This window comes from Mus pahari, chromosome 5, assembly GCF_900095145.1.
Source record: "Mus pahari chromosome 5, PAHARI_EIJ_v1.1, whole genome shotgun sequence".
In the NCBI taxonomy this organism is placed as follows: Eukaryota; Metazoa; Chordata; class Mammalia; order Rodentia; family Muridae; genus Mus; species Mus pahari.
Window position 1 is genome coordinate 154,463,708 of NC_034594.1, and position 16,541 is coordinate 154,480,248.

Below are 16,541 nucleotides of genomic sequence, written 5' to 3' on the forward strand. Positions count from 1 at the left end.
CTTTTCATGGTGGCTCTGAGGAGTGCTGGGTAAACAGTGTAGTGGCTTTGGACAGTAGCCATGGATATGGCGACTGTCTGAGGCAGCTCCGAACCCTGATGCATGAAATAAAGAAACAAGTAGGCCTGGTGACAACACATTTATTTCCGTGCCCTGTTGTGTTACTGGGAGGTGCTTTTTTTTTTTTTTTTTTTTTTTTTTTTTTTTCACCTTCCAATAATTGATTAGGTCGAAACAATGAAAACTCCAGAAGGTAAACTAGTGGTTTATTGTTGCTCATGAGCATAAGTAAACAGACAATGGTACCACATAAAGGAGTTTTTAAACAAGTCTAACCTTTTGGCAGCACGAACTACTAGACTTTGGCAATAGCCTGATCAGATTCCTAGGCTTCTAAAGCTTGTGGCTATCTTCAGACACAATGGGAAGAAGGTGAATTTAATGCTTGAGCTTTAAAAATTTAACAAGGATTATTGGGAAATTGTGAAAGACCAACCTCACTGAAGTGTGCCTTAGTTTCAATCTGAGTGAAGGATGGCTGCTCAAAGTGAGAGCAGGAAGTGGCCACCCTGCACCAGCAGCAGTCACTGGCTTTTGTGGACTTAGCATTTTGTTGAAGATAATTTCCCGAGTACAGGCTCTATATTTACGTAGTTATAACGGAACCTCTTCTGCCCTGAAGGATCTCGTGCAGATCCCAAGCCAAAGCATTCAGCGGTAAGCTCAGCCTCCTGTTAGACTCGGCCATTCTCCAGCAGGGGCATCGCTTTGTGTGTTCCCCTTTCAGGCCTTTTATTCCCACCTTCAGATCTTACAGTGTCTGCTTTCTGAGGGTTTGGTACAGGCAATGGACAAGTATTCACACTAGAAGAGGATCTATGACTGTGATGAATCTACAATAAATTAGAATTTGACACTGTTGGAAATAGACAAGACAGGAGTTCTCAGATCCTAGAAAGTATTATGGCTAAGGAAGCAGAGAACCCAAATAAGAATGCCAGCTCTAGGAGACTAACTTAGCATAGTGAAGTAAAAGTGCTGACTCCGGGATGAGCTCACTAACAGGGCACAGGCACCACACAGCATTTCTTTGGAGGTTAAAGTGCAGGCTATGAAATGGCATATAAAACAGTGCATGAAGTAGTGCAATCCGAAGGTGCCATAGTTTTTGTTCATGACGCATAGCCTATTTTTTATATGTCCATTTTCTCTAAAAAATCCAGCTGTTGTGACACCTTTTAGCTTATTTATTTAGGCATTAAACTCTGTATTACCCACTCTTGGGGCTACATAGAATATTTTACCATTTTAACACATAGAATATAGCGCATACATCTTGAAACTACTGAATTAAGGCAAGCCCTGTGAGTTCAGTACTCCAAAAATCATGTTTTACCAAAAAATGTTGACTTGGACCAGTGGCTTCCGACACAGGGCACCCAGTCTTCACAACAGGAGTACTGTTAATGCCCCTTAACTCCAGGCTCTCTCTACATCAGAAGGGGAGTTAGGATAGCTCCTGTAACCCATGATGGGTGGAAACCATGTGAGCAAAGTGTCTGGGGGAGCAGAGCAGGGCTCGGCTGGACAGGGCCTGTTCTCACCTCCCATCCATTCTTTTCATGTGTGTATGCCTGTCTGTAGTGTGGACTGTGGATAAACTTATGCATGGGAATGGTTCATGCAAACAGAGGAAGATCCTGCCAGGAAATGCAAGCGGTCTCTCCCAGGAGGCTGGTTAAGTTTTCCCAGGGCAAGCCAGTTTTAGCTATTAAAATAGTGCATGATTTGGAGACTCCAAATACCACTATGGTGAGGATTATAGCCCAACAGCTGTCTTAATAAATGGCAAAGACAACCTCCTAGTGTGTCAGCTACTCTGAGGGAAGTTTAAGGCAAGCGAATCGTAGAGCTATATTCTCAAGGTTATAGTTATGAAACAGTACAGCTCCATCTGATGGTCTGGAGATCACAGGCTCGCACTGTACCTGCTTACCGTGTAAGTGCTCATAAAAGCCACATTCTCAGACTAGCTCGTGGAAGACTAGAGGCTACACTTAGGCTAGTTGGATGTAGTTTGAGAAATTTTTAACAATTATTGAAGAAATAATTTGAGGCTTATTTTCTTTGATGCATAAGGATTATACTTTGGAAACCTGCTGCTGCTTCATAGCCTTTCTCTTCCAGAAGAGCAGACTGGCAAAGCCAAGCTAAGCGCTCAGTGGGCCTCCTCCAAGGCTACGGTGATATGGCTACATTCTAGGATTGCAAAAGTGAGATTTGCTGAGAAAAGAAGATCCAGACAGGGACCTTTACGGATGACCTTGCTGACAAATCTTTTAAGGAAACTGTTTATTTTAAAATTACCTTCCCAACAAATCATGAAACACTTGGATACCATGTTATGGTTTCTCACTGAAGACACACTACATTGTAGATGGACTTTCAAAGTTTCAAAGAGACTTTAACAGAACCCAAGGGCAGATCATGAAGGGACAACACTAAGAATGCATAGGAGAGTGTCACTTGGTAAAAGTAACCTAAAGGATGCATAACATGTCACGTTGGACGGATAACAACCTTGTGCTTTTCTCCCACTGTGGGGTTTACCAAAACCTTAGGTTAACACAGGTGTCAACTTTCACCTGGAAAGGGACATCTTACTCCTACATTTACTATAAATAAACAAAGTCCAAAGCAACAGATGTTTAAAAGAACAAAACTACATAATTTAGTACATAATTAAAATAAAAGTACGACAGTGATAGTTGAATGTTTCAAAAATATACAACCGGGAGAAAGAACCATTTTATACAATTTGGAGGTTGTTAAAGTGACCACTCAGGAGGCTGACAGTGCAAGACACGCTTTTCCAGTTACAAGCTCAAAACAGGAGTGCAAACCAGACTAAAGCTTCTGTTCAGAGTTATTTGAGAGCTTGAAAGTGGTATGAAAAAGCTTCCCTCAGGTCATGCCCCAGAAATGAAATGTTTTCTCATGGTACAATTTTCTTGAATGAACTTTCCCTCAGTTGGGTCCCTACTAAATCATGGTTGACCCAGGAGCACAGAGCTGAGTCAGATCAGAGGTCTGATGTCTACAGAAAGAGCCTTGGGTTGGAGGTTCTGTCTTAGCCAGTGTACCTGAACCCTACAGAGAAGAGATACATCAGAGGGCTCTAACAGTCTCTTGTGCCTGTAAAACTGGAGGACAAATGGACGACAATTCTCCCCCCTACAGACAAGCTGCTGAGTGCTTAAATCAATGTCGGTGCAGCTCTAATATGTGGAGACGTCTAGAGGTTTAAGATCAACACCAGTGCAGGAGTGGTGTGAAGTGCGCTGCCTAGGCAATGCATGCATCCATCCATGCAAATGGAGGACACGGCCCCAAAGAAAACTGAAAGCATGTACCTAACACCTGGAGATACCCCTTGCCAGTAGTTTATAAAAATAGTCGCTACTGTAGAGCCCCCTCTACAGCCAACACTCTCAGTCCTTCTGTCACCCATCACTTCAATACCAAAGTACTAACCGTGTCTCAGACATTCCAGACAAAGGTCACTTATAACAAAAAGTCAACTTAAAAAAAAAAAAAAAAGATAGTGTCCATTTAAAAAGTAGATTTTTTTCTTTCAAGTGAACAGGACATTTTATGTATTAAACTTAACTTTTAGTCTGTCAAGAATGGGTTTGTTTAAAATCCGTATGTAATGTGCATATATGCAGAAACAAATAAACTTAACACATCACCTGCACAGGAACAAGGTTAGCCCCCAAACATGACAGAATGGGCATGGTCAGTACAAATCTATTGCAGGTAAGAAGGGTCTGTGCACCAGCTCCTCCAGAGAAGCGCAAAGGATGCCAACCACAAGAGCCAAGTGTAAGTTGTGTCTGATCGCCTGGAAGCCTAAGGACACCATGTTGCTCCGATATCCTGACAGGAGTAACTGCTTAAACTCTCAGCCATGGATGTCATCCTCTGGAGCTAGAGCCATATTCCAATCTACTTTCTATTCCGAAGTCGTTTGGATTTCCTAAGAGAGTCTATGGCTTCTGTTGCCTTCCTTCGTTTCCGAGGGGACTCCTCACTCTGCCCAGACCCTGAGGAGGTTCCTACTGCACTTTCCATGACTTCCCGGAGCTTGCGTTCCAGCTCTGCCAGCCGTGCGTTCTGTTCACCTATGATCTGGGTCTGCTCGAGCAGTTTCTGGTCTTGGTCTTGAAGCTGTTTCTGCTGCTCTTGCACTTTGGTGCGAAGCTCAGAGATCTCACGCCTGAGGACAGTCACGCCAGCACCGTTGGTTCTGACCTGCTGTTGCAGTTTAGTAACCTCTTGTCTGGACGGGTTTTGCTTGGAGAAGAGCTGCATTGTTGTCAGGGCTGCAGATGGTCCGGGAACTGTGGAGAAAGCATTGAAAAGGGCTAATCATTCCTGTTTCCTACTGGGAACAATTCAGCTTACTTTAGGATCTTGGGTTTATAATAGAAAATTCACTTTAAGTCAGCAGTTGTGGTCACATGCAAAGAGTTAGCATGAAATGGATCTGAGGGCATGATATATCCAAAACCCAAGAAGCAAGGAGCCGGGCAAGGAGCCTTACAGCAAGACATGTACAAAGGATCCTCGACACCAACCCAACAAAATGTAGTTAAATGAAAAGATAAAGATGCTATGAGGTTATACACGGTGGTTACTGAAACTGAAGATGTAATCAAGATGCATCCAGAGGAGAGCTGCTGTGGTGGTGGTGCACAGCCACGTTCTCAGCACCCGAGAGGCGAAGGCATGATGATCACCATGAGTCTGAGGCCAACACAGGCTATACAGGGAGGCTGAGGCCAGCTTGGGTACACATACACACTGAGACTCTGTCTGAAAAGCAAAAACAAAGCCAAACAAACAAACAGCCATACCTGGAGGAGAGCCCATGAGTCGTCCCGACACATCGGATCCTGGCAATTTCCTCTTCAAAATTGGAACAATCTTCTCATCGAAGTACTCCATTGCCATGGAAGAGATATCCCGTAACTCCTGCAGCACCTCATGAGCTCGCTGAGGGGCTCTGGTAGAATTGACATATCTCAGTACACGGTAAATCTCATCAATCACCTACAATATGAATTCTCATTAGTACTTTTTGAAGTTTAAAAAAAGAGATTAGCTAAATAGTAAGGTTACCATCTTAGAGATGCTGTGAGGACGGATAGAGCATCTAAACTCATGAACTTGTCATGGAGAATCTACAGCATAGGCTTTTGGACTTCCTACAATACTTTACGCTTAGACTTTACTGTTTCCATCTTTACTGTTCCAGGGTGCTGTGCTAAAGCTAGAGTCAGAACAAAGAAGATACAGCTCCTGCCCCAAAGTGAATCAGGGCATTTGGGGAGACATGAATATACACAATACAAGAGCTACATGGATTGCTAAAGAAACTAAAGAATTAAATAGGCATTCAATTCTGCCTGGAGTAGGGGTAGGGACTACCCAAGCCTGCACTCCAAATGCAATTCTGTCCCCAGTCTGATTCCTCTTTTTCTTGTGCACTGCCACCACATGCTCCATCTCTTACAACTCTGTTTCTCTGAGCTGACAAAGCTTAGAATGCGTTTTCAGACCACACTTTCTCACCGTGACCAGAGGGCAGCAAAAGGCCATGCAGGGAGAAGAAACACGTGCTTACTTTGTGGGTTCCTAACTCCCTCCTCTCCTACTTGAACAGTAACTGAACAGCCTTAGCCAAGCGTGCTCTCAGCTTACTCCCCAAGAGGGTACTGTTCACACTTCAGTGGCTTCAGCACAAACCTGGAAACAGTGATTCACATCTTTGAAGACCACAGTCCAGGTAATGTCTATTGCAATGGGACTTTATATCATGAGACCTGGGGGCTATAATGTAAACCATTTGCCATCAGTCTCAACCCTCCTTGAATCATACATGGTCCTCTCGATGCATTTATTTCAATTCTGGGTCAGTCTTGTAATCTACCTTCTCTTCTTCTTCTTCTTCTTTTTTTTTTTTTTAAAAGATTTATTTATTTATTATATGTAAGTACACTGTAGCTGTCTTCAGATGCACCAGAAGAGGGCATCAGATCTCATTATGGATGGTTGTGAGCCATCATGTGGTTGCTGGGATTTGAACTCACGACCTTCAGAAGAGCAGTCAGTGCTCTTAACCGCTAAGCCACCTCTCCAGCCCTCTACCTTCTCTTCTTAACAAGAATAAATATATAATACTAGTTAAAAGGAAACACAAACTCTAGCATAAGAGCACCTGGACAGATCCTAGCTCTTACTGTTTTCTTGACTAAGTTCGAGGTGATAGTCCTTTGTACGAAGATGACTTCACCAAAGTGGCCAGTGTTGTAGGCAAGGATTGAAAAGGAATCAATGAGGTAAAGTGGAGTCGAGCAGAGCTAATGGGAAGTGAGGCATACTGTGCTGAACTCAGTAGCTACAGGCAGGTCAGGAGTACAAGAGACAAATTGCAGACATGGGTGGGGTCTAGCAGGGAACAGCACAAAAGGGTCTGGGCTCACAAAGGGAGAGCATAGGACCTGGGAGTCACGAGTGCAAGCAAGAACCCAATGACTAGCGCTGTGTTCCTCTATACCATTCAGGGCTCATGTCAGAAGAAAATTCACTTTTTTAGGAGGTTATTCAAGTACCTTGCTAGAAAGCCAATACATAGCAAAATGGAATTCCTTTTCTTGAACTAATTATGCAAGCATAGTTTAAAATAAACACAAGTATTTCTACAACGTTTCAATTTGTGTAAAAAAATCCAGTGAGTGGGGATGATAAGATTCTTAGTCTTAGCCAGGCATGGGGTGGGCATCAGTAACCTCAGCTCTCCGGAGGTGAATCTCTGAGGTGCCTCTACATCAGGTTTCAGTTGCTGAGGGCTCCACAGTGAGATTCTGACTCAGTAACAAGATTCCTATTCTTCTGAGGCTTGGGAGAAGAAAACAAAACAAACAACAAGCTCCCTCCTCCCCAAGGCTAAATAAATAATACCACAAAGGAAAAGGAGGGAACAGAGGAAGTAGCACAGGGAGACATCAGAGAAGGGCCAGGAAGTGTTCTTTGACATCTCTGAGAATGAATGAGGAGACAGGACTGGTTCGCTGAAGTCTGAGAGGGAAAATTAATTGGCATGGCTCACCTACAAATGGAGGACTTCGTATGACAGATACAGAAAATGTTAGGATGCAACTAGGCTCCAACAGCCTCTGCAACAGTTACCAGTGCTAGTTGCACATATGGAACCTGCATGCGTTGAAGACATTCGCATAGAATATATAGAAAACTGTAAGGAATCCAAGGCAGGGCCAGCTTTGTAAAAGGCTGCTCGGGCTGACTAATGCGTCACATGCTTGGGCACATGTGGGTTATAAATAAGGAAAACATTGCAACAGTTGATTGATTTTCGGGTTTTCTGTTTGTTTTTATGCTGTCTCAAGGGTTAACAAACTATATCTAGCTCTGTGAAACTAAATCATGCCCTGTCTTAATTTGCCCCCAGGTATTCTGATCTTTTGATCCTTTTTCTAGAATGTTTTCCTTGTATATTTTTCCCATAACATATTCATCTCTGAATATTCTTCCAGTTTAAATCACGTTAATATACTTATCAAACTTTTTTGTTTGTTTGTTTTTCTGTTTTGAGACAGGGCTTCTCCATGTAGCCCTGGCTGTCCTAGAACTCTGTAGACCAGGCTGGCCCCCAACTCACAGAGATCTATCTGCCTTTGCCTCCTGAGTGATGGGGTTAAAGGCGTGCACCACTACCTCCTGGCTTCATCAAAGCTTTTATTTTCTCTTCAGAACACTACACACTGTAAACACACCTTTTTGTTACTCTGTCTTCCTCATAACAGAAAAGCTAACAGAAGAGATCATAGCCAGTTTACTCCTGGATACAGAGAGTTCCGCCACAACTGGCACATACCAGCTACTTCTAAGTATTAACTAAATAAGGGAAAACAATAATCAAATATTTGTTAATACTGTTAATAATCAAATATTGTTTAATATTGACTTAGCCAAGTGAAACTGTTTTGGGGCAAGCAACAGGGTTATGTTCAAATTAAAGTCATAGGTTTTAGAGGGCTGGTTACTTTGAACACAAATTCAAGAGTTAACAAGACCAAGGGGCCTCTCTTCCCAATGATGGCCGACTAGGCCATCTTCTGCTACATATACAGCTAGAGACTATGCCAGGGCCAAGAAGTAGGAGTGGGTGGGTAGGGGAGCAGGGGCGGGGGGAGGGTATAGGGAACTTTCGAGATAACATTTGAAATGTAAATAAAGAAAATATCTAATAAAAAAATTATCTCAAACTTAGAAAAAAAATGTAAATATAACTCTACTCTGATCCAGCATAAAAAGAACCTCAGTAGATTTTTTTTTTAACCTAGATTTAATAGGTCTGGTTTGGTTTTGTTCCAAACATTAAGCCAGTGTGCTAGCCCTTGAAGCAGCTGGACTCAAATTTCTCGATGGAGTGGAGAGACTGTCATGAAACAAGGGGTTCGTGGCTAGTGATGCTTAAGATGGGAGCATGGGTGCCTGGGGTCAGACCACAAGGGCTCACCTGCTAGCTATCCATTTCAGCTAGTGTAAACCTTAAATACAGCTTACATTGATTTAGCATGCCTAAGATACCTAAATTCTCCGAAGCCTTGCCAATAAATATTGGGCTAGGTTTTATTTTATCGTATAAAGCATTTTGTTTTGAAACAACACACACACACACACACACACACACACACACACACACACACACACACACACACAAATCCCATAAAAACCTAACATCCACATAAATAAATCAGATGTGTAACGGTATGAACCTAGCTCTGGGGAAGCAGAGATAGAAAGATCCCAGGGACTCACTGGCTAGCCAGTCTCATTTAATTGGTGGTCCAAGTCCCAGTGAGGTATCTCTCTCAACAAACAAGGTGACAACCAGGAACAACTCAAAGTCAATCAGCATGTACATGTACCCCACCAGTACCATAGACACAAAGAATGGGATATGCCTGTGATACAGTTTAAAATCTAAATGGAATTAATCAACATACTTAGATCTTTTGTTGTTGATGATAATGATGAGAATGTTTCAGTTTTTGTAAACATAATCACTGTCCTTGGTATAGTTATCACTATTGTTCTTGGGTAATCACTGTATTCTCTACTTCTTCGTATTAAATGTTTTCACTCACCAAAAAAGAGTCAACAAGATGACTACTGAGAGTATTTTCTCAAAATACACACTTCTTACACGTGCTTCTTCTATGTTTAATCAGGTGTCCTCAGTGTTATGGCTAAATCTCTAGATAGTACGTATATGCACTTATTGGTAGACTAATATTTGTAGCATGTTTGGTCTAAACTGACAGTGTTTCTTTTATGCAGGTATGGAAAGACAGATCCTACCCAACAGTAAATCTGTGAATGACTCATAAATAGCAAGCATACATCAGACAGATCACAGTGAGTTCCATATACTGTGTGAGACACAGAAGGCAGAGGTCTGCCCTGCTTAGAACTGGACAGTCTACGGAAGGGCATGAAAACAGCGACAGGTAAACTTCCAGCAAACAGGTGCAAGCAGGTAAGAGAGAAGGTTTATCAACACCCGACTGAAGAAACAATGTGCTCAGTGTGGTAGCCAAGCCTGAAAGCCCAGTGTTCAGGGGTCGAAGGCAGAAAGACGAGTTTAGGGCCAGTCTAAGTTACATAGTGAGATCCTGTTTGAAAAAGCACGAATGAATGAATGAATGAATGAATGAATGAATGAATGAATGAATACAACAAAATAAGGAAAAGTAAAGAAATGGAGCTGAGACAGGCAGATGGCATAAATGGAGAGGCAACAAGACAGGCAATTAACACATGTGATGCTATAGTCTAGTCACTTATTCTATGGTATGCTCTTATAAACAAACATCAGCTGGGCATGGTGGCCTAGCTTTAATCCCAGTAGTCCAGAGACAGAGGCAGGCAGATCTTTGTGAGTTTGAGGCTAGCCAGAGCTACACAGTGAGACCCCTTGTCAAAATAAAAACAAAAACCAACAACCAAACCAAACAGTATATTGTTAATGTTTTTCATAACATACCAAAGGAAACTGCTAATATATAAAATTACATTTGTAAACTAAACTATGAAACATTTTTATTTTTATTCTATTCAGTTCTCTACACACAGCGAAGTATCTCTTTGCATATAAGTTTCCATTAGGAAAGGTCTATTACACAGAGATTTTTGTGCTATGGGATAATCCATGTTTTCAATAAAATCTCAAATGATTTTTTTCCTCTAACAGTAAAAAAATAGAGGGTATGATGAAAGACAAGCAAAACCAAAACTGCGACACTGTGTGGCAGAACTGCATGCTTTGTCCACTGAGCCAGGCAGCTGCAAAGGCACATACAGAGAGCACTGCACTCAGCACACGTAAAATGTAGTCCAGGGTGGAGAGACAGCTGAGCAGTTAACAACACTTCTGCTCCTGCAGACCAAGGTTTGGTTCCCAGCAGCCATAGGGTGGCTGCCACCTGATTGTAGCTCCCATTCTTGGGTTCTGATGCCCCCTTCAGTTCCATGTGGGTACTGTATGCATGTGGTGTGCACATACATGCAGCCAAAACACTTCTACAAATTAAAATTTATTTAAAAAATATTGTATGTGCATTGGTGTTTTGCCTGCATGTATGCCTGTGTGAGCGTGTTGGATCCCCTGCAACCAGAGCTATAGACAGTTGTGAATTGCCATGTGGGTGCTGGGAATTGAATGTGGATATGCCTGATCGTTTGTTCTGAGAGAGGGCCTCACTCCCCAGCCACGGCTGCCCCGAGACTTGCTATGTAGGCTAGGTTGACCTTTAACCTATAGAAATCTGCTTGCCTTTGCCTCCTAAGTGCTGTGATTTAAAGGTATGAGTTCCATGTTTGGTCTTAAATAAAACAGACAAAAACAAAAATAAAAACAAAACAAAACAAAAACCCTTTAAAAACTTAGTTCATTTTCAGAGCAATCTGATCATCTCCCATAAGCTGGTCTGGAGTCTGGTGGGGCGCAGTTGTGACCCTAGCACCCCAAGGCTAAAGCATGGGAACCATGAAGAGTCAATCTGGAGAGCCTACATCCCAAACAAAACAAAACAACCCTCAAAAAACCAAGCAACAATAACAAAAACAAAAAACAAAACAAATATTTCCTTTGAGATGTAGCAGAAAGCAGACTCAAGCAGGTTATTGTAACAGCTGTCTGTATGGCTTTTGAGTAATATACCACATACCAAATCCTACCTAGGCCTTAAGCAATAAACTAAGTTATCTGAAATATTCCTGTGTTTAAAGAGTGTAGCTTACCCCCAGTGTGAATCACTATCACATGCTCAAACTGTAAGGTAGTAACTCTGACCGCGTGTGCCTCCAGGCATCTGTGGGCGAGCGTTTATCAGTTAAAATCTACAGGTGAGCCATCATTAGAACCTTTCTCACTGCCATCTTCATGCCATCCACTTCTGTTTCACTCGGGATTCCTTTAAATCAACTTCACCCTTCCAACTCTTTTAATTTTTAAAAAAATCTTCCATAGTCAAAATGGTTCTGAATATCCCCCCAAAAGCATGTGTTTGATGAATAAATTTTCTTATCTCACTTAGTGCTGTATGTTTGAAGGTGGTCTTCACTTTCCTTCCTGCACACAATGGCCTCCACAGTCCATGTTCCCAGTGTTGTACTACACAGCAGAGCCAAGCAGCCAGACAGAAAACTCTAAATCATGGGTTAGAGTGAATCCTTTCTCTTTACGTTTCTTATTTCAGGGACTGGGTACAGTAATGCACAGAGAATGCAAAGTTCTGAGGTCAGCATCTGGAAATTAAATGCTCTATTCTGTTATTTTGAAGAGTATGTGGTTATACTTAAGAGTAAGAAATTCTTAAAAGACAATGGTTATGAAACAACCTAAATACTACTAAGCTTGTTAAGTTACTTTTTTTTTGACTGCTTTTTGTTTGTTTTGGTTTTTTAAGGCAGGGCTTTTCTGAGTCCTTGAACTCAAGAGATCTGCTTGCCTCTGCATCTCCACTGATCGATTAAATTAGCTGGGTTAAATGAGCTATTTTAGTAAGAAATATAAAAAGTAACAGCAACATATTAAAAAAAAACAATTATTGAGTATACATGCTGTTGTTTTAGATAAAATATAAGCTATTATAGGTCATTTTAAGAAACAAACAAAAATCCATGTATGATAAAACATGTGTCTGAATAAAAATAAAAATTCTTGGTTCTTTCCAGTCAAGTACTTATTTGCTGGAAGCCAAACCCCTTGTGCAGCAATGGGCCTGTAGTGAGGAAGGCCAGAAGTAAGTAGTGGGTGGCGGAGAGACCGCACGCTGGAGTCAGGTTAGGCCTCCGGTTTCTTGCCCATGAGTCAGAACAGGAATGGCCCATGAGCATTCGTGGCTCTGGGAAGCAAGGAAGGAAACACATATGAAGGTTCTCTGACAATGAGTGTGTGCTTCCGAAACGCAGCACAGTCCAGCAACGGCAAGAGAGGGGACAGAAGAAATCCATGTTCCGAGGTGAAGGTCATAGAAAGGCACTCTCTGGTGAGCTCTACTGTGGACAGATGAAGGCCCAGTCAAGGGGCTGCCTAGCAGTGTTGAGGACTCAAGAGCATCTGCAGACCTGAAGATGTGTTCACTAGTGCCTACTGGTTTGGTACTGAGGAGTCAACAAGTCATTTCCGAAAGGAGCGGAACTCAACTGGACTTGACTGCAGTTGCTCAGGTCATACACATCTGCCTCAGCCATGAGAGGCCACACCAACAATGGCAACAACTGCAAAGACCACATACAGAGGACTTATCTTTGCAGGTACCCAGTGCATCCACAGAGCCCTGTTACAGCTGGCTGCACAGTCTTTGATGGGAGGAAACTGGAAGCTGGGTCTCAGGTGCTTCTATTACTAAAAGTGAGACTTGAGTGGCAACTGTCCAGGGGAGGACAAGACACAGGCTTAAAGGACTCTGAGCTGCATGCAGAGTTAAGGACTATACACAGATAAGATCTGGTGTACTAATATGAACCTGAAGCTTACAGTATCTTACAAAAGCATTTGTAGGTCATAAAAAGAAGTAAAGAAATAACAAGGAAGATTTGAAATAACATTATAAGCCACCAAAAAAGATGTTATTGCAAATTGAGAATGCAAACAGTACTGCCTCTGTGAAGTGTTTATGGAAATAACCTCATTAGGTATTAGTAAGTTCCAAGCACTGAAAGGACTTTTGTCAGTGTCTATCAAGAAGCAAAATGATCTTTAAATCCATCTCCACTGCTTCTATATCTCACTTGAATCTTCACTTAATTCAACAATGAGGACGCTTCCAGAAGTTTCAGGTCATATAGTATGGTGGGGGAGGGGGGAGGGGGTTCACTTACTCACTGAATGTCACACTTAGTGCAGTAAAGGGGCCTACTCCTTAGCTCTGGTATATTGCCGCAAAACAGGTATTTCTGGTCAAATTTGAAAACTTCTAAGCTCATCATTACGACACTTCTCAAACAAAAATCAAAGCCAGCATGCCCTCCACCCTACCTTCCCCCAGACTGCGACAATCTTGAAGGCAGCACAGTCTGTCCTGCTCAGGGTAGTCACTCTGGTATTTTGTGTCTTGCTCAGGGCGGTCACTCTGGTATTTTGTGTCTTGCTCAGGGTAGTCACTCTGGTATTTTGACTGTAAAGGTCAGAATGTTTTCTTAACTATGAACCCTTACCAAGACTTTCACTTGCTTCTGGCATTCTATAACTAGAATTTTAAATGTTGGGGTCACATGAATGCTACATATTAATAACTGCACAGAAAAGCTAAACATAGCCACTAATACAATTCCTTTAGGTTAACTAATTCTGACATCACAAACACCGTTTAATGTTTGTGAGACTCGGCTTCTCCTGGGCAGCCCAGCTTGCTGGGTGTACAGCAATGGTTACCTTTCCTGGGATGAAGCAACAGAGGTTGGAATCCACATACTTCATGAAGGTCATATTCAACAGTGACAGCCTCGTTTCCACAGCGGCAAGGATGTCTGCATGACGAGCTAAAGAATGGTTTCTCCTTTCTGACTCTCTCCTAAAATAACAATAAAAGTCACTGGCAATCATGAAAGCAGTAGTACAGGATACAATGTTAGCTAATCCGAGTAGCATACACAGATGAACTTCAACATGCTAATTAGACATTTGGAACTGGGTCAGAATGGAAATGCTCAGGTATCTTTAACAAGAACCATCGCTAACAAGATATCTGTAGAAAAGAAAATCACTTTGAAGACACAGTTAAAGCTGGCAGTGTAGCTCAGTGGTAGATCACTTGCCCAGGGTCCGCACGAGGCCCTGGGTTTGAACCCATCACCACCACCACCCACACACAGAAACATTAGATTTCTTTTGTTGGCTATACTAAGTCCAATAAATCAGTATCTTTTGATTTAGGAGGCCACTGTGCATACACTGTAGCAATGCCACACCCTATTTAGTTTGCAGTTACTCAGAGCAGAGTGTATTTAGAGGGGCACAACCATCACCATTCTCTAAATTCAGCACACCTTCATCACCATGAAAAGGAAGCCTGGACCTCATCAGGTGCCATCTGGCAACTCCCTGTGTCCTTCTGTGTATACTATAGTGCCTTTACTTTGAACACTGGAGTAAACAGGACCATGCCAGGCAGCTCTTTGTGCCTGGCTTTTCACACTTGCTACAGCTCACCATTCACTGCCGCTCTAGCACTGACTGACCTTTCCTTGCTGAATAGCATCCCCTTATACACAGACATCATCCCTTTACACATCTGGGTCCTTTCTACATTTGATTATGAATAAAGATCCCAAGAACATCTGTGCAGTGTGTGTTTTGGCTCTGCTGGAGACCATGTCAGGTGGACACGCTAGTCAAGTGTTCCACTGAGCTATAAACAGTTCTTGCTTTCAAGTGTTTGTACGGTTACACATTTTAATTTCTCTTGAAAACACACTTAGGGCAAATTGCTTTAACATAATGTCTGTTTAACTTTTAATTTGGCTATCTTTATTTGTTCATCTTGTCTTTTACAAAAGCATTTATTTAATTTTATGCTTATGAATGTTTTGTATGCACGTGTTTATGTGCACCATGTGGGTGCCTGACACCCTCAGAGGTCAGAAGAAGTGCTGGATCCCCTGGCACTAGAGTGACAGAAGGTTGTGAGCTACCATGTGGTGCTAGGTTCTAGCAGGGCAACAAGTGCTCTAAGCTGCTGAGCCACCCCTCCAGGTTCCAGTCTGTCTTTCTGAGACACGACTCAGCACACAGCTCAAGCTGGCTTCAAACTTGCTTTGTAGCAGAGCCAGGCTTCAAGCTTGATTCTCCTGCCTCAGTTTCTTGAGTATTGAAATTAGAGGTGTGTATCATGGTACCTAGTTGCCCAAGCCACGCTTGTGACATTATGTTCTCTAAGGGTTCTCGAACAAGTACAGTCAGCTACAGTCCCTTTTCTGTATAGTTTGGTAGTGGCCAGCTTTATATGTACACGTTTTTGCTCAAGCTCCATTTTTAAAAAAAAAAAAAAATTTACTGTGTGTATGTGTGTGTACACATGAAGATCATAGGACAGCCTAAGGGAATCAGTTAGTTCTCTTTGTATCACTTGAGTTTTAGGGAGAGAATTCAGGTCATCAGTGCCCTTACCTATAAACAACTATTATTATTATTAATATTGTTTTTAGACAGGGTCTCTTTGTGTATCTTGGCTGTCCTAGAGCTTACTACGTGGCAGGTTGGCTCTGAACTCATGAGAGCTTCTCCTGCTTCTGTCTCTGAAATACTGAGTATTAATCACCATGCCTGGTCAATCTTTAAAAACCATCATTCTTTCCCCAATTGAACTGTCTTGTTACCCTTACTGAAAACCAAATAAGTATATGAGGGTTTATTTTCCAGACTCTCTATTTTACCCCACTGACCTATCATTAGGTCTCATACCCGACTGCTTTGACCACCACACCTTAGTACTAAGTTTTAAAATCCGGAAGTATTTGTCTTCCAACACTACTACTCAAAATTGTGTTAGTTATTTTGGGTCTCTTATATTTCCACAATAATTTTAAGAGTAGCTGTCCAAATTCTAAAATATATGTATGTATACACATGAGATGAGATTTGCTCAGTACTGTTCCAGATAGACCTGAGGAACATTGTTACATTAACAATACTTCCAGTCCACAAACACATACACCTATTTTCTTTCATTTTTGTTTGAGACCCTTTATTTTTTTAAAAAAAATAATTTATTTATGTTTATTTTATGTGCATTGGTATGCTGCCTGCATATGTCTGTGAGGGCATCAGATCCCCCGGAACTGGAATTGAGGCAGTTGTGAGCTACCATGACGGTGTTAGAAATTGAGCCTGAGCTGGGCGTGGTGGCGCACCCCTTTAATCCCAGCACTTGGGAGGCAGAGGCAGG

The 16,541-nt window shown here is 42.1% G+C and overlaps 1 protein-coding gene across 2 annotated transcripts in view; it reads right to left on the minus strand.

Annotated features, from left to right (window-relative positions):
* Positions 1-249: 249 nt before the first annotated feature.
* Positions 250-16,541, minus strand: part of Fbxo28 (F-box protein 28) — a 29,978-nt gene continuing 13,686 nt past the window's right edge. Inside the window, exons 3-5 of one of the 2 annotated variants that reach the window (XM_021198002.2) lie at positions 14,030-14,168; positions 4,920-5,115; positions 250-4,403 (exon numbers count right to left, since the gene is read on the minus strand). In XM_021198002.2, the coding sequence (XP_021053661.1) occupies positions 4,009-4,403; positions 4,920-5,115; positions 14,030-14,168 (730 nt within the window). In that variant the 3' untranslated portion in view covers positions 250-4,008. Of the gene's footprint in view, positions 4,404-4,919; positions 5,116-14,029; positions 14,169-16,541 lie in introns of those variants that run through there. The other variant, XM_029538779.1, reaches the window with a different exon arrangement.